The sequence below is a fragment of the Neolamprologus multifasciatus genome, chromosome 14 (genome assembly GCF_963576455.1).
Source record: "Neolamprologus multifasciatus chromosome 14, fNeoMul1.2, whole genome shotgun sequence".
Taxonomy (NCBI): domain Eukaryota; kingdom Metazoa; phylum Chordata; class Actinopteri; order Cichliformes; family Cichlidae; genus Neolamprologus; species Neolamprologus multifasciatus.
The window spans coordinates 20628953-20647992 of record NC_140452.1 but is presented as its reverse complement, the minus strand read 5'-3'; the positions used below and the strand labels follow the sequence as shown (position 1 = coordinate 20647992).

General features: G+C 38.8%; 1 protein-coding gene across 3 annotated transcripts; it reads left to right on the top strand.

Moving 5' to 3' along the window:
- Window positions 1-324: 324 nt before the first annotated feature.
- Window positions 325-8504, top strand: LOC146503988 (uncharacterized). 3 transcript variants are annotated; one of them, XM_085131224.1, is made up of 8 exons: window positions 325-690; window positions 2595-2713; window positions 2796-2984; window positions 3906-4049; window positions 4142-5143; window positions 6581-6739; window positions 7178-7273; window positions 7352-8504. In XM_085131224.1, exons 4-8 carry the CDS (start codon window positions 4047-4049, stop codon window positions 7670-7672), a joined length of 1581 nt encoding a protein of 526 aa, XP_084987350.1. In that variant the 5' UTR covers window positions 325-690; window positions 2595-2713; window positions 2796-2984; window positions 3906-4046; the 3' UTR covers window positions 7673-8504. The 3 variants fall into 3 exon arrangements, with proteins under 3 accessions (XP_084987350.1, XP_084987351.1, XP_084987349.1); XM_085131225.1 differs by lacking the exon at window positions 325-690 and adding an exon at window positions 1078-1431; XM_085131223.1 differs by lacking the exon at window positions 325-690 and having other exon boundaries at window positions 1078-2713.
- The last annotated feature ends 10536 nt before the right edge of the window (window positions 8505-19040 follow it).

Below are 19040 nucleotides of genomic sequence, written 5' to 3'. Positions count from 1 at the left end.
ATTTGAATGGACGCGTCAAGGCAGGTGCAGTTAGCACGGGAGTGAGGCATAGGTAGGCTTTTGCACTTTCAAAGGCATCCTGACACTTGTCAGACCACAGGAAATCAACCTTAGGGCTTAGCAGGTTGGTCAACGGCTGGACTATGCAGGAGATGTTTTTGCAGAAGTTCCTGTAATAACCCACCATTCCCAGGAATCGGCGCAACTCCCGCCGGGTGGTAGGCGTGGGATACTCCATAATCACTGCAACCTTGGCGTTAAGAGGTCGCACCTGCCCGCTTCCCACCTCCCTGCCCAAGTACATCACTGTGGCCTTACACTGTAAAAAATCAAACTTGCAATTGTTGAGCTTACAGTTATTTCTTTCACAATTCAACAATAAAAGTTGAGTTGCCCCATAAACTCAAATACATTAAGGGTTTCAACTAATCCTTTAACGTTTTGGAGCAAAAGTTGGTCTCAGATGAAATTTATTGCTGGCAAAATGAATGAATTCAAGTTTTACATAAGTTGAAGCTGTTGGCGCCTTTCTGTGCCTGAGCACGCATGCGCATCTCATATTTTTGGATACTACGGGGTCTACTTTGCGCTTTTGCAAGGACTGAAAGCCACCTGGCCGTCTGCCTTAATGAGAACGTGAGGCTTTTTATACCAGGAGCTGGATAGATCGGTCATCTCAACTTTCTAAAGGCAAGTAATGTTTCTTTTATTATATCAGACGGTATATGTTTGAACAGTCTCAATTTGTCTTTTAGAAATATCACAACTGACGTTCTTTGTATTTTTCTGAAACTTAGCATAGCATTACTTTCTAGGCTAAGAAGCCTTGTGGCTTACGGGTATGTGTTTACTATATCATTTAAGATTCCATGTCACAAACTACGTGCCATGTCACAAAACAATGAAAATCCAACAAACATCGCTACTAAAGAGGCGCGCTCATATCTGACAAGCCTCCGCGACACCCCCTATGTGTATTTCATGAAGTGCAGTCTGTGGCCGCCATACCCCCCAACGAAACAAAATAGGCTGTCTCGCTCATGAGCAACGGCGGCAACCCCCCCCCCCCCCCCCCCCCCACCCCCCGTTGCTAGTTAAAAATAACTTTGCATTAGAACTATGCATCCAGTAATGAAGCTGGAACAAAACTGATGAACAAGTGATTAGGACCGGCGACATATCGAGTTTCTAAATATATTGATATATTTTTATACGAGATATGAGATGTAACAATATCGTTTATATCGATATAGTCTATGTTACAATATAATTATACTTGTGGAGCCGCAAGTTTGCCTCTCTTTCGTCCACTTTTGTCTCTACTCAACGTTACTCCGCCTCGGCTCTCTCCTTCACTGACACAACTCCCCCTCCCCCATCGCTTCACCTGCAGGCAACAAGATGGACACGGCAGCTATCAAAGAGGAGCTGGTCGGTAAAAAGAAAACATTTGAAGGTTACTATTTTAGTGCTGTCAGCGTAAAGTTAATGCCATAACTGCATTAACGGGGCAAATCTCCGTTAACTAGTTGCTGCGGATTACCGCGTGCGTGGAGCTCTAACGAGCTAACCGGGCTAACGCCTTGACGCACGGCCTAAAATCATTTCGATTTTCTCAAAAATCGACAGTGCGCCTTATGTATGAATTCTGGTTGTGCTTACTGACCGCGAACCAATTTTATGTGGTACACAGCTTAAAAAAATCAGTCAAAAATGTTTTGGTACAACTTTGCTAAGCTATAAAGCTGCACTGCTTGATTGATTGTTGGATTATTACGGCTACCGAGGAGCCTGGCAGAGTGATACTACTCTGCTTCAACGTAATATTACCGTATTATGTGTATAAGGACCATAAATGCCACCTGTAAGAGACACGGTGACAAAGAGGATTTCAAACTTCAGGCTGTCAGTCACGCAGTAGAACTTGGAAACAGAGCAGCTGCGAAATCTGTCTTTGTTATTATGCTCAGCATCTTTTAGTTTACATTTTGACTGCACAATTGTGAGCTTTTTGTTATGCACAAAACATTGTTTTGGTTTATTTATGGAGCATCATTAATAAATGCACTGATAATTTAAACAGATGCTTCAGGAGTTTTATCCAAATATTTGTCATTCTAAGTTGTAAAACCAATCACACAAAAGTATCCTTGGCATACATAATACATCCCAGTACACTGTTGGTGCATTCCATGTAGTCAAAGGAGCTTGCAAAGAAAAGCGTCTGGACTTCTTTAAGTTACTTGAAGACGTTTCACCTCTCATCCGAGAAGCTTCTTCAGTTCTAAGGTCCAGGACTAAGAAGTCCAGACGCTTTTCTTTGCAAGCTCCTTTGACTACGATGACCTGGATGACTGAGAACCTTCACAGACATATTCCATGTAGAATACAATTTGTTAATAATAAATTAAACATTTAATTAATTAAACATTTGATGTAATGTATATCTTGTAAATTATTTGTTTTACACTATTTTACAAGGCAGAATCAGCTCACTTTAGTGAAAACAATTAGGACAGGAGAAAAAAATTCTTAAGTAATGTCAGGAAGCTGGTACTTTATTTTAAAACTAACTGCTATTTTTATTTATTTAGAGAATTAAAAGCCAACTCCAGACCACTCCTTGTCCTGATTTGTGAGGGACTGACGAAGAGTTGGTAAGGAGAGGAATCAGAACAGGAGTGCCTCCCCCTGCCCCCAAACACATAATCAGGTAATGTAACTTTGGTAATTTGAGATTAATTCAGGTTTCTTTTGAATTGTTGACACTGTCCTCTCCTCTCTTCTCATTATAGTTTTTGTATGCAGTGCCAGTTCTGCTCTTTTGTCTGTTCAAGCCAAGAAGTACTCTTAAGACATCACCAGCTACAACATAGAAGAGGATTTCATTTGCCCTGTGTTTACAGTGACTGCGTCTGTTCGTTTAGGACACGAGGGGCATTGAAGTCTCACCTCAGCAGATCACACAACAGGGCTAAGAAAAGGCAGGAGATCTCAACATTTTTTTTGTGATTTTTGTGAATTTAAAGAACTGTTCACAGCATACATTTATTTCACATATTTTAAGGCACTTAAAAAACCATCAGACTGTATCCTGTCCTTTCCAAAAATGTGACTATGTTACCAACAATTTATCAACCCTTACGTCACACACAAGCAGAAAGCACAAAAACTCAAAAGATACAGAGACATTATCAAGTGGTTCAGGTGTAGCAGCAAGTGATAAAGAGGACAATGAGTTTGTAGATTACCAATGTCTTGAACATAAAATAGCTAGACTTTTTCTATGCATGCAAATATTGTTACATGTTTCTAAAAGTGCTTTGCAGGGAATTATTGAGGAAATTAGTGACATTTTAAAATTTTCATTTCAAAGAATCAAAGAGGTGCTTGCTGAACAGAACATTGAGGCAGATGATAATGTAATTAAAAATATAAATGATGCACTTTTCAAAACCAACCCATTAATTATCTCAACAGAACCAAAAGGTGCATTATCTACTGATTACAAGAGAACTATTTATTTCAAGAATAATTTTCATGTAATTGAGCCTAAAGAGTACACCTACAAAGCGAGAACTAGAAATACATTTGTTTATGTCTCAGTAAACCAGGTCTTGGAGAACTTATTGAAAGAGAAAAGTTTCTTTGAAAAGTTAGCATTTGATAAAGAAATTAGTGAAGGTTACAGATCATTTAGAGATGGGCAGTATTTCAAAAACAACAAGCTTTTAGGATTGCAAGATACTTGCATTAGTTTAGCTTTGTATTTTGACGACTTTGAAATATGCAACCCTTTAGGAACATCTCGAAAAATTCATAAAATAACTGCAATAAATAACTGACTCTGGGAAAGTGTCATTTGTTGCTACAAAGCTCTCCTCTTGGTTTATGGAACATTACAGATCATATCAGCTTGACAGCAGCTACAAAGATCTGGAAATACTTGACCCAGAAGATTTGAATGATTACCACCCTTTAGCTGAATACTGCGTAGCTGGACAACTGATGGTGACACCTGTTACGTGCCTCCTGCATTGAAAGTGATGGTATGTATTATTCTTAAATAGTTTTCAGTTGATTACTTTGAATTCGTTAATTATTTAGACTTGCGCCCTTTTTTTTTGGTTTGTCTTCACAGGCACTGTTACTGCGAGTCCACGTCAGTCCAAAACTTATCAGAAAAATCCAACTGTCCACTGTTCCAGAATCTGTGAAGCAGCTTCAAGATGAACTACAAGCAAAGCTTGGACTTGAAGGTGACTTTGCAATACAATATGAAGACCCAGATTTTGGGAACGCACTTTGCAACCTGATGGATATTAATGAGCTACCTGCTGGACGGGCAGTGTTGCACCTCATTTGGGAGGAAAATGCATCAGCCTCGCCACCACAGACTCCATCTGATCATAGCGCTATCTCATCTATTGATACAGCCAGTGTGAGTTCAGCATCTTCTTTCAGCCCATCCTCATCCACCCAGACCTACATGCGTAGCACTTCACAGTGGCCAAATCCATTTCCTATCCCAACCTTTTCCTATGATGTAGCGTTAAAACTTCGCAAGGGCAATGAGGTATATGAGAAAGCAGGGGCAAATTTAAGTGTAACAAGAGACTTCAAGATGGAAATTCTAGACAAGCTGGCACAAGAAATGTTTGCAATCAAAGCCTACCCTGACAAGAATGAAATAACATCTGTTGCACAGGAGCTAGTTTCCAAACATCCCTGCCTCAAAGAGCCTGGCAGTGGCACAGGATATGATGGTTGGGCAACAAGCATTAAGTTCAAGCTTGGCAACTACCGTTCCAAGCTAAGTCAAGCTGGATGTAGTGAAGTTGCAGTCAATCGAAAAAGAAAAGGGGAAGAAGATGACAGTGGCTCAAATAGATTTTCCTTAAAGAAACCAAAGCGAGGTGAAGTCAACTTTATCCCTGATGTCCCAGAAAACTACAATGATGAGTCTCTTGAAAATGAAAGATGCATTTTGGAAGATGAAATGAAGAAGAGGGATAAGAACATGGCACTCATCACCCAAAAGATGGACATCACATTCTCTCTCAGGAGGAAAGAAGTTGTGGAGATGCAGCCCTTGGTCAAAGAAATGCAGCTCAGATGGCCAGCTCTCTTCTTGAAAGAACAGGTAAGATAATCTCTTAAATATTTAAAGGAAAACTTCCATTTTTTTTGTTTGTTTTTTTTCAGTGTGGTCTTATTTCTAGAATGGAAAACGTTGATTTATTCACCCAGACAAATTTCAAGGCATTTGGAGTTGTTAGAAAGAAATTTTAATCCCAATGTTACGAGTCAGTCGTTTTGCAGGAGAGAGCTGAGCCACGATTATGGGGAAAGGATTCACTGAGACAACTAAGAAATGCCTGAATTAAGCCAAAAACCACTCTGGAGGGTTTTTAATTTAAGGAAACCACTTTAAAATGTGTTTAAAAGCTCCAAAAAGTTGATTTTTACATGATATAGGACCTTTAAAATTTCTTCTGAACAACTCCAAATGCCTTGAAACTTGTCTGGGTGAGTAAATGAACGTGAGCTCCATTTCTTGTGCCCTTGAGAAGCATCTGTTTGTATCACTCCAATATCTTGTAGAAAAGGTTGAAGGCTACCGTTGAGCTAACAATGCTAATGGTAAAATATAAAAAAATAGTTGGCTCTAAAAATATGAAGCTAATTTTGGTATTACCAACAACTCTATTGAAGTGAAATCTATTTACTTGTCAACTTACTGTGTATAATAACGGATTGCTTTTATTTTCCTCTTCTCTGGGCACCCAAAGCGCTTTACAATTCCACTACTCACTCACTCTCACATTAACACATCGGTGCAGGGAAACCACAGTTGTAGCCACAGCTGCCCTGGGGCAGACTGACAGAAGCGACGCTGCCATATCGCGCCATTGGCCCCTCTGGCCAACACCAGTATGCGGTAGGGTAAAGGGTCTTGCCCAAGGACACAACGACCAGGACAGAGAGAGCTGGGGGATAGAACCAGCATCCTTCCGGTTACAGATGAGCTTCCCAACCCCCTGAACCACGGTCACTGCAATGAGTTGTCTTCACTGGGCATCTAAAATCTTTTGGTGGTGACCCTTAGCAGGCAACAGCCATGAAACTCACAGAACAGGATTGAGAAAGTCACTTGCATGTTATGAAAGTATCCAAATTTGACCACAGGATGTTATTCTTACTTCATTCTTACATAACTATAAAATTAATAAAATTTTTGCATTGAATTTAAAATACAATTCATTTATTTATTTTCTGCAATGCATCCTGTAACAATTGAAACCATTATTTTGTCTTATCAACATTTGATTAGGTATTCTATAGACTTACTGTAAAATCTGCCGATCAGATTTTTCTTCTTTTTTTTTTTTTTTTAAATGCGTCAGTTATAATTTGTACCACCACTAAATCCAATCAAGGCCTGACCAATAGATCAACCGAGACTAACTAAATGTTTTGAAATTAAGCTGTTTAACCAAATTTGAAAACAATGTGATTTTTATATAATGTACCTTTTAAAAGTTTTCTTCTATATTTTTTTTTTGTTGTTGCTTTGTAGATTTGTGCGGAATTCTCACGCATTACCACCAAGGATCTCATGGGGACCTTCATGACTGCCCTCGACACTTACTCACTTCGGCTGATTAAGCTGTATCGAATTAGAAAAGCTGCTTTCCGCAATGACATGGATTCCCTGTTGCAGAAGTTTGATGAACAGGTAATATATAAAATGTATTTGTGTCTGGTTTATGAGGAACCTAAAGTTCCCACTGTAACAAAAGATACTTTATTAAATATTTACTAAATTGATGTAAAAAAAATTTCAAAAAGTGTGTCCTGAATGGGATTATAAGCTAACAAGCAGCGCTGTGTGTTTGGCAGATGGCAGGTCATGACAGACAGTTCAATTCTCATCCCACTCATGGCACTTTGTTATAAATGTTGTAATAAGTGTGCTACATTTGTTGCACATCAAAATTACTTAAAAAACCCCCCCAAAAAACCCTGACAAAACCATGAGCAATTATCTGGAATAACTCATTTCAACATCTTATTTCTTAAGGCTGTATTTTTAGCAACAACACTTACTGTGTTTTAAAAACAAAATGGTAGGTTTATAAATGAGACTGAGTCTTATTTGATTTCCTTGTTTTAGGTCTCAAACATAGTCCAGCATCGACGAACCATCAGTTTGGAAGGGTTACCGATATTTGTTCGCGACGACGAGACCAAACTCTTCTTAACATGTCTGGTGAGCATGCAAATCTACTCAATCTTCAGTTTTGGTTTTCAGAGACTTGTATGTACTGTTTTTTTTTATTTTGCATAGGATACAGATCCAGTTGAGAGGGCAACCCGAGGTGTTACGGTGGGCATCCTCACTGTTCTGGAGGACTACGTGGGACCCAACTTGCAGTCCACAGTGGTCAACACTGCCATTGTTTTGGAAGAGGACATTATTCTTGATGATCTGCCAGACCTTCCCACTGCCTTTGCCTACCTGTTTGGCCTACTTTATGGGCTCAACATGGAGTTTCCCAAAGAACTCAAGTACACATTTGAAGCTGTGCAACACATTTTTATGGAGTTGACATCTACCTGTTCCCAGAGGGTTAGAAGCTTCAAAAGCAAGCTCTTAACCAAAGTCTAACCTATTTGACAACATGTTCAACTCAAATGCAACTTGTGTCAAACAGAATGCAGCAATTTGTTTTGATTTACAGTTTTTGGGTTTTGTGGTAAGTTGCTCTGAAAAAGGTTAATTTCTGGCTTTAAGAAAACGGTAAGGTGCAGAAAGTTCTGAATCAATCTCTTCTGTTCTAACTTTACTTAATGTAGCTTGCATGACTGACTGCAGATTTCATGTATAACAAGTTTTTAAAAAATGTTGAAAGTGTTTATTCTAACTTGAACTGTTTTAAACATTTTTTATAATCTGGTTTTAGGTACATTTGTACTAGTTTTATAACAAATGTGGCGCAATACTGAAATTTGTGTTGATACCATTACTATTAAAAGACAAGTGGTGGAAAAATTTGTTTGAAAGTTGTTTGCTGTATGGAAACCAGATAGAAGTTGTTCACATCCTGCCATCTGATGTTTTGAATCTGTTTGTTAGTGACTATATCAAGATAGGTTTGATATTCTGCCTGACAATACCACACCTTTAAGTTGAATGAGTAACATTTGTTACAAAAATTTGACTTTTTTGTGTTTTTGGAAGGACTTTATTTGTGGCTGAATGTTGTCAGTATGTTAAAAATGGCTGATCTCAAAAGTCAACATTGTCAGTGGTGCAGTTGTGTTTGAACACAAAGTTATTTGAAAGTCAACTCTGTAAACATTCATTGGTACAACAGGGAGCACCTCATGGAAACTATAAAAGATACTTTTTCTAAACTTTAGGAAATCGATTGGCAAAACAAACAAAAAAATGTTGTGTAAACTTTAGGAAATACGTTGCCAAAACTAAAACTAATACCTTGTGTAAACTTTACAAAATACGTTGTCAAAACTAAAACTAATACCTTGTGTAAACTTTAGGAAATACGTTGCCAAAACAATAAAATATGAGTTAAGAAAAAGAACAATTATTAATTTTGTAAACACAAAAACATTAGTTGAAGCAACTTTGCTCCTAAACTTGAAATTATAAGTTATCCATCAGAACCTAAAAACATAAATGCAGTGGGTTGCCTTGAGTTTTTAAGTTTTCGCAACGTTTTTTTTTTTTTACAGTGTAGCAAATTCACATTTAGCTAGATTGAGGGTTAAGGAAGCCTGAGCTAAATGGTGGAATACTTGGCGCAGAATGTACAAATGGTCCGACCATGTTTTAGTGTATATTACTAGATCATCTATGTAAGCACTACAGTTGGGAAGGCCATAGAGGACCTTATTCACTAATCTCTGGAAGGTCGCGGGTGCATTACACATCCCAAATGCCATGACAGTGTACTGCAAAAAGGTGTCAGGCGTTACAAAAGCTGAAATGGTAGAAGCACGCTTGGTTAAGCGCCAATAGCCTTTGAGAACGTCTAATTTAGTCACATATTGGGCCGTTCCAATACTGTCCACGCAATCCTCAATTCTAGGGAGTGGGTAAGAGTCAGGGACAGTAACGGCGTTTACTTTGCGGAAGTCAGTGATAAAACGAGGTGAACCATCTGGCTTCGCTTCTAGCAAGCATGGTGAGCTCCAGGGGCTCTGACTGGGCTCTGCCAAACCATGTTGTAGCAGGTACTCAGATTCTTGCTTGATCAACAAATGTTTGGTGGGATTTACGCGATAAGGGTGTTGTTTGATGGTGTTGCTCTTTGTTTGCTAAACCAGCTGAACTTAGTTTCACTAGAGTTTTGTGATGCTGGCTTGCCTTAGTTAACCCCTAGCTTTTATTTTGTGTGCTGCCAGCTTGCCTTAGTTAACCTTTAGCTTTTACTCTTGACTGTTTTTTCTTTATGTAATAATTGTTTGCCCAGTGGTCTGTTGAACAGCCCTGTCGGTTTTCTGTTCAAAGCTTGAAATTAAAACCTTTTTCTTTACTCAGTTTTGTGTTGGGGGCTTGTGTATGTTACTCCTTCCCTGACGCCTAGCAGAGGGGGTCGTAACAATGACAAATAAAACTGAAAACTGAAAAACTGAAAACCCACACAGTGGCTACACTGAACCATTTGACAAGCATGTGCTTCAGCACTGACACTACACAGAAGAAGGAAAGATTAAAGGAAAGAATACTGTCATGCAAAATCACTGCACAAAAAACATTTCGGGATTTGTACAAATCATGAATCGAGGATAAATTGACAAAAGATGATCCAGGTAACATATTGTAACATATTGTAGCTACCCGATGGGGCGGTAACTACAGACAAGTTTGTGTCAAAGAGCTCCAAGAGTCATGGGACTGTTTATTTTCAATTTCATGTGTTTTTGTTAGCAGTGATGTCGTTATCATGCAGGCGTCTTGGATCTGTTGGCTTTTCGATTGTTTTGTGGGTGTTGTGGGTTTTTTTAACGCTAAGTGTTGAGCTTAGCTCATCCACTGAGGAGAGACTCTGCTCAGTGTTCAGGCTTGGTGTGAGCTCATGCTCAGTAAAGCAGGTTTCCTGCAATTGCACAATCTGTGAAGCACAGGATTCACAACTAGCGAAATGAAGCGTCTGCTTTACAATCTTCGTGCAAGAATTAATCTTTAAAACAAGCTAGTCTGTAATTTCCCTTGCAAGGAAATAAAGAATGGCAGACCGTGAGGCAGCTGCTTATTCTTATGAGCGTCATCTGCGCCCGGCCAAACAAGCTGCTCTGTAGATATTAGGCAAATTTTTCCCATGGTGCTGTAGACAAATAACAGAACAAAAGGTTGGACTGCCAACAAGCAAGGCACTGTTTTCTGTGTGAAACACTAACTCATAGGACTTTTGTAGCTTAGCTGACATCCACATAAAATAATAAAAAAGGATGACAGCCTTATTTATTGTTGTCACGTGTTTCAGGTCCACTTCATGGCTCTGCTTTTATTCCCATTAATCAGACCCCAGGTAATCGTAAAAAGAGAGGAATGCACTCTTATTTCTGAAATCAACTCAAGGAATATTGCTCAATATAAATAGGATGAATTAAAAATGCTTTTCAGCTGTAACACATTTGTGTCAGTGCTAATGATATAAACCTTCACCATACAGATAGCTACTGTAGAAGCTATGTGGTATTAACCAGTGTTCATCATGGTCCACTGCCACTAAGCTGTGTTCAAGGCAGGATTCATTTGTTTGTTGATAAATAAACACGAACAAAAACTTTCACATGAGGACAAAAACAATGATGAAGAAAAATGAGATGAAAATATTCTGGAGAGCTCAGAGCCAATTAAAACTCATTAGGTCATGTAGAAAGATGGATGAGTTTGGAAGTGAATCCCTTTGTGCAATAAGGTTAGATGTGCACATTTGGTTTACCCCCAGGAAGCATTACAGATTTTTTTTGTTTTGTTTTTTTGGAAACAGTACAACTGACTCCCATGCTCTTTGTAAATACGCTTTGTAAACAGTGTCGAGCACCTCTCACTGGTAAAAATACTGCAAACTGAATCTTTCTCTGAAGAATATATATTAAATTTATATTTAGTCTGCTAACCTCGTGATATTTAGTCAATTAAAACTAGACTAAAATTACAAATATTTAGAGGCCTAAATTGTAAATAAAAGCAAAAGAAAACTGAAATGAAATCACTAAAACTAAATGCCATTTCTGCCAAAAGCACTATTAATTTAACGATTAGATTAAATAAATAAATAAAAATTGGACGGTAACCTCCTTTAGTTGTTGTTTGGTAACTGACAAGTAGTTGCACCAACCAACTGGTCACCCAGAGGTTGAACATGCAACATCCTTAACCTCTGGGCATTATTGTCAGTTGTGCAAGTTGAAGCAACCTGTCTCCAAACAAATCCATTCTGTCTCAGACTGCCTCCAATCACTCTTAGACAGACTGGCAAATGTTTGCACATAACTATTGTCTAATTAACAAACACAGACAGATGCCAACATGTTGCAATTAATCTGAGTCAGTATGTCCCAATGAGCACAACTCATCTCTTTGACATAGGAGATTTGACTCAGCTGGTTGCATCCTGGTTATATTTCTATATAAAAGTCAGCTTTTTGAATGCCTATGCCATTTAGCAGTTAAATTGCTGTTCTGCACCAAATATGTCAGTATTTGTGGAAGAATTTCAGTTATAAACACTTTACTGAGTCACCAAAAGTGCTCTGGTCAAAGTTCACTGAATGTGAAACACTAACCAGTATAAATAAACATTAATAAACTTTTTCAGTACAAATTATCACGCGGTATGTGTTTCGTACATGATCATTCATTATACTGAATACTTTATGTACATAAAGCTTTGCAAATTTCACGGTCCTTGTAAAAGTGAGTGTTAACTAGAGAACTAGAGAACCTGATGTGTTTTCCAGGGGTAACATTACGGCTGCTGATGAACTAGGAAGCCAGAAACATGAGGTCACATTCAAATAAACTTCCCATGTCATACGTCTCTGTCACAAATGCACAATGGGACAACAGAAAACCTGTGTTTATTTCACTTCTTTGCAATAAATCACTTGTGCCTTCATATTTTTCTGGCGGTGAATGTGTCATTTATTTTATTTTATTTTTTCTGAGTAACAGCCCTACAAAAATGCAAAGTGCACAGGGGGCTACTAGTCTGTTTAGACATGAAGTAACATGCAACTGCTTTCCTGGTTAATGATCCTCCAGGTGGTCTGTGCAAGGATCCAACTGCTGATCTATCTGTGCTGCTGTAGGAAAACTTAAAGAAATGTTGCTCTATGCTAAATGGTTAATGTATACTGTACACTGATTAATGTGATTTTGACCACATCATTGTTGTTGGTGCCTGTGTTCTCATTATTTCAGATATTTCTACTGAGATTTCCCTGCTCAGCCATATTTTATCTTTTTCAGAGTGGTGTGAAAAAGATAAAATATCTAGTGAGCACAAGTTCTCTGGGTGAAATTGGCCTGTTGATCCCAGAGGTCAGAAGAGAATAGGGAAACTGCTCTGAGCTAATAAAAAGGCAAAATTAACTCAAATATCCACTCATAACACCCAAGGTATGCAGAAGAGCATCTCTGAACGCACAACATGTTAGACCTTAGATAATAGATGGGCAGAATGTGCCACTCCTGTTAGCTAAGAACAGGAAACTGAGGCTACAGTTCACACAGGTTCCCAGAAGTGGGAAAATGTTGCCTCTGCAGAGTCAGAGTTAGGTGTAAAGAACATGAAAGCATGAATCCATCCCACACTGTAGGACTGATTTAAGCTGCTGGTGGTGGCGTAATAGTGTGAGTGATATTTTCTTGGCACACTTTGGGCCCCTTAGTACCAACTGAGCATCATTTAAAGCCTACATGAGTATTGTTGCCGACCATGTGCATCCCTTTATGGCCACAGTGTACCCATCTTCTGAAGTTTTCGGTTTTACATAACAATGAGTTCATTGTGCTTCACTGGGTCTCCAGAGTCATCAGATCTCAATCCAGTGGCACACCTTTGGGTGGAAAAGGAGATTCACATTGTCATGTGCAGCTGAAAAATCTGCAGCAACTATGTGATATTGTCATGTCAATACCAACCAAAATATCTGAGGAAAGTTTCAAGTTTCTATGCCTTGAAAGATTAAAGGCGCTCTAAAGGTACCCCGGTGTTAGCATACCTAATAAATTGGCAGGTGAGTGCTGCCATTGAACAGACCTACTCATTACTGCCAAGTGCATGAGAACTACAGTTCCTTAGATTACCCTTTCAGTATGTCTGAACTGGTTTTCATTGTGTTTACATACTATTAACAGGGATTTCCCCTGTAAGTACAGGATAGACTAAAATCAAAAAGTACAGACAAAATGAAAGCAAGGTGTCAGATTCAGTGCCTGCGGATCGTTGCTTTTTGATATGACAGGAAAAAAAGTTCTGCGTAAATATTAACAAACAGTAGTTAATCTATCGTACAGCACACCACTGAGTGACTGCGTTTATCCGCTTTCACTGCATCTCAGGCGTGAAAAGAAACTAATGATGGTTAAAATCATGTTTAAAAACAACAAATTTCAAACTCATAAACATTTACAGCAAAATCATCAACCGAATGAAAACCAGTGTTCGATGGGCAAAACTACATGTGATGAAAATGAACACTGATACTCAATAACAATACTTGATTAACCTAAATGGCAGCCCACACACACACACATGCACAAAAAACAATTATGTTTGTCACAAAACGGACAAACAAACTCAGGTTACGGTGGATTTTGCTAGTAAATACTACAGCACTGTTAGCCCTGTGGAGATTCACATCTGGGTAGCATCAAAAAGACTAAATCAGTCCTAGATTTCAGTGTCAGGTTGGCACCAAGTGCACCAGATGATCCTGTTTGTTTGAGAATTTGGCTTCTCAGAAGTTCACTGGAGACATCCGAGCTGGTTTGGCAGACCAGTATGGCCGATACGCAGTCGAATAACAACCAGCAACAGGACTTCTAAGTGTTGACAAACCAGAATGCAGCATTGTGCTCATGATTACACTTGAAGAAAGACTTGATTGGACTATAGATATATAATATTACAGCCTGTCATGAGGACACTGCCCCACTACTAATGCAATAGTTTGACTTTCATTTGTTGGCAAATGTGCACTTCTGGGCAAGCGCTCGGGTTAGGCATTTATTTGCAATTTTCATCTTGTTCCAGGAAGCGTAAGGGACACATTTGTTTTATCTCTTTTTCAGACGTTTTAACATTTTTCAATGCAGCTACTCTGTCACAACATTTTGGAGTCAGAGGTCAAGGTCAAGTGTTGACTTGAGCAGATTACACACTGGCCCGGTGAGAGCGTTGGAAATGCACATTACCCTTGAAGACAAAACAGTGCTTTTTTTTTTTTTTGAAAACTTTTTTTTCCCACTATATTTTTAATTTTGGAAACAAATATTTCAAATCAAACGCAGCTTCCAGCACTAAGATCTGGAGTAATCATTTCCCTAAACTCAGCCATAAAACGCTTAAATCCCACTTCACTGCTCTCTTCCAAGCATTAGCTTTGTTGATTTATGGTGCAGGCCAAGTGGTGGAGCAATACAACACATGCTGCATATCATAATCAAAAGGTTTAGCTTTCCCAGAATACAGTAACACGGAATTATTGCTCAAAACTGCAAAAAAGAAGGGCGCTGACACCAGTGTAATGACTGAACGATGAGTTTGTTCAAAGCGTTATAGAAAATGCATTTAAAGGAAATTTATGAAAATCCACTGGCCAAGAAAAAAGATGATGCTGCAACACTCCCACTAATACATGCCAGCTGTAATCTCTGAGTTCACAGCTACAAGTGCTATTTAAGACTTTAGGACTTGTCATTTACATCACATTTTATTGATTATTCTGCAGTAACAATGAAGCAAAAACAATGTAAGCACAGACGAGAACATTTTCCTGCAAGCTGGATTCCAATAAAATCAGTGCGTTTCATAAAACAAAACAAAAGAACAAATGACGTGCCATTACGTTTGTCCAGCCTGGCTAAAATCACAGGCCATAGTTTGACACGTATCAATCAATCCAGACTCAAAGAAAAAAGGAAGCCACGGTTCACTGACTTTTCAGGGAAGATTTTTTTTTCCACCACATGGATGCCTTGTTTGCCACGTTCTGTCAGAAGATCTTTCTATTGTATTGACAGCAACATCTCTTTTGGAGGAACTTCTCGTAATTTCGCTGGAACGCATCGCCAGTTTCAGAGATGAGTATCTGCATAATAAACATGAACCAACCACAAGAATATTACTGAACAAACAAAAGTCTTACCAGAATAAACCCTACAGGATTTCCCCATTAATTGAAACCATCTGTTGCAACCTCCTGCAAAAAAGAGATGAACCCTCTGACAACATCCCTGTGTCTAATGCACTGGTGACATGTTTTGCATGTTTAGCACAGCGCACATGCTCGAGGACTGACCCTCAGCATTTGTTTACGCGACACTGTCACGTTATCAGAAGTTGATGCAACACTGTACAATTGTGATATCTTCATTTGCATGATTGTGAGTTCTTTTTTTTCTCAAATCTGAGAGAGCCAGGATACAAAATCTTCCCTGTTTTTGTTAAAGAAAATAAAATAAAATACAGCTCTGTCCCTATACATCTCAATTTCATTCATGGAAACAGTGTTTTATAATAAAGTTCAGATGTGCAGTCTGGCGCCAAGCTTTTGAACAGCCTACTACATGTGACCTAATACTGCAAACATTTGGCCGAGTGAAAGGTAACATGGTGTCTTATAAAATGTTGATAAATGTCGATGGTATTTACAATGAGGAAATGGGAATGAGGCATTAGCTCTGTCATCAGCTTACCTCCGCAATAAGCGCCCTCAAAAATCTCAGGCGTAGTTTACATGTAGTTAACTTCAGTATTAGTGCAACTGCTTGCACCAGCTTTACACCAGCATCTACAGATGTAAAGATTCATATCAATTTTATGTGGACGTTGCACAATGAAGGAAGCACATCTGCATTTTTCTGCCACTGAAATCCAGCTTTACTCTGTACTGGCTCCGAGACGCAAGTTGGATTTGTCATTTGGTACTAATCACTCTATGACCTACCTGTTATTGTCATTCAAGGCCACATGTGGTACTAAACTGAGGTAATCTCAAGACATTCTGATGCACTGCTGCTACACATGGAATTCATATAAGGTCGCTCTTTTGGAGCTGGAATATTACGTCAACATTAACCTTATTTTCAGCATGCATTTTTATGCAATCTGCTCCTTTTAAAAAGGGCTCATGAACAAAAATCACTGTGAGCATTCATATCTCTATTTTAGATCTGAATATGAGCCGTCAATAGAATTAAGCATTAAACTCTTAATTCAAGCTTTACACTGCAGTTGTGTTAATTTCCCCTAATATTGCACTTACGTGGTTAACTCTTCATAAACTCAGAAGGCAGAACAGAGAGAGAGAATAACACAGAGAATAGACAGAGAGGGGCGAGTCAGCACAGGAGGACTGGGAAACCATGACATTTACACCAAATTCTGACCTTAAAACTTTAACGTCGACCATAATTTAATCACCTTTCTTCCTCATTCTGATGCTCAGTTTGAACTGCAGCAGGTCAGATTGACCATGTCTACATGCCTAAATACATGGAGTTGCTACCACATGTCTGGTTGATTAGATATTTGCATTAATTAGCAAAATGGTCAGTGATGACTGTGCTAGTACAAAAGTAGAATGCCTGGTTCCTGCTTTTTTATTTCAAAGCAAACTTTATTCATGTCACATAATATATTAATAGTAGCACAGACTGATGATGATTATGATACACCCTGACATAGAATACAGGAAGTTTCAGTCTCAGTATCACGAGTAAATAATATTGGCATCACATCTGAAACTAATGCTTTAGTTCCTTTGCTCACTGACTGCATTCACAGCCATGATGTTCTGCAGAACGTCATCTTCTGAAAGGGCTTTAAGAGCTTACTCATCATGATGAATAGAAACCTTTTTAAGGTCACTTCTTAATACCGAAGAAGCTGGAAACTCTCAAAATTCTGGCATCTTACATTCTTTCGCAGTCTCCGGGGTTAACTATGAACCATCTGGTCTCGTCTACAATCACATGCAGGAGAACGCACTTTAACAACCTCGGCTCATGGAATCCCCTATAATTCCCCACATAACTATGCATGAAAGTACTTTAAAGAGGCATCATTGATGCTTCCGATGCTACCTAATGTGCATGAAGCAGTAGGTTTTATGCTTGCAAAGACATGCAAACCTGGACCCAGTTTTGTATCCTTGACTACAGATCATCCAATTTGGGAGGTATCTAAGCAAAACAGCAACAGAAATATTGGTTTGGTTTTTCTTGTTTGTTTGTTTTTTCTCAGCAGTCCAATCTGTGGCATTCTTCTGGGAGACTCTTCCTCTTTTAGCCAAAGCTACATAAATACGGGCACTTGTCAGCAAACAGTGTAACCCTTTATCCTTATCTTAATCTCCCACTCCACAATCACCAATCACAATCCACTGGCATCAGTGTGAACTTCTAAAGAGATTGAAGCTGAAAGGTGATGAACTAAATAGCCAACTATACACTAACCCTTTTCCAGTATCTACAGCACTGTGCACCTGGCTTTTATTGCAAAGGTGAATTATTTCTAAGATCAAATGTCTGTTTTAAAGAATTTAATATGAATTGGCTGAATCAGTGATGTGCAACGAATAATAACTTTATTTTTTATTACAGCTAATAATATAAATCTGTTCACATCTTTTGCAAAAAATAAATAAATAACTATAATGCTGTTTCTAATAATAAAGCAATCAATGAACTCAATTTATTAAAGAAAATCTCTTTCCTCTCTCCACTTATTGAAAACTAAACATGATAGCTATTTTGAAAATAGCTATCTAGACAGCCATATTTTCTAAACACCTTACTTGGATTACAGTAAATCTTACCTTTTGTGTATTTTCTTTTGTTCAGCGTATTCTTCTACAAGCCAAATGTTCTGCTTTCGTCAGTGTTGCTTGTTTGCATCCAAAAGGACTTCAGATCGGCATGTTTTTTTCTGCTTTGGCAGCCTGATGCAAAAGCATGGAGGTCAAGACAAGTTCTTCAGTTCCAGCTTCAGCTTCTGACTATAATCAAATGCAGCATCACATCTATGCGGTGCAGGAGACGGCATGGATCTTCATCCATCCATTTTCATAAACGCTTATCCAATTCAGGGTCTCCGGGAAGGTCCTGGAGCCTGTCCCAGTAAGGGTGAGAGGCAGGGTACACCCTGGTCAGCAGTCCATCACAGACAACTGCTCATTTTCATATTCACACCTAAAGCCAAATTATTTATCACCTAACCAGCATGTTTGGAGTGTGGGAAGAAGGAGAGCTGCTGAGAAACAGGGATAAGATGCAAGTTCAAGCAGAAAGGACCCCGTAGGCCCTGCGCTGTCAGGGGGCTGGGTCTACAATCCAGCATTTTCAGTTATGTTATATTTTTGATTTCTTATGTTATATTGAAAAAATGTGAAGTTCTGGTGTTATTATTAGTTAAGGTCTAGTTGAGTTTTAGTTTAGTCAATATGACCATCAATGCCCCCTGGTTTATATTTCATGTTTCCTGTCCAGTCTACGTGTCCACACTGTCAAGCTCGTGTGTCTACGTTCCATTATATTTCCCATTTTATTTTGAAAGTCTTGTGTTTCCATGTTTAGTGTTTTTAGTTTTTAGTTAGTTCCCCTTTGGCGTCAGGTTCATTTGTGTCAGCTGTGTTCCCCCAGGTGTTTCCACTTCCCTCATTATCCTTCTGTGTATTTTAGTCCTCTGTCTTCCTCTGTCTCTGTACCTTGTGCACAGCCATAATAAAAGCTTGCTTTTTGTTTAAACCTCAGTTCTTCTCTCCCTTGTCCACAC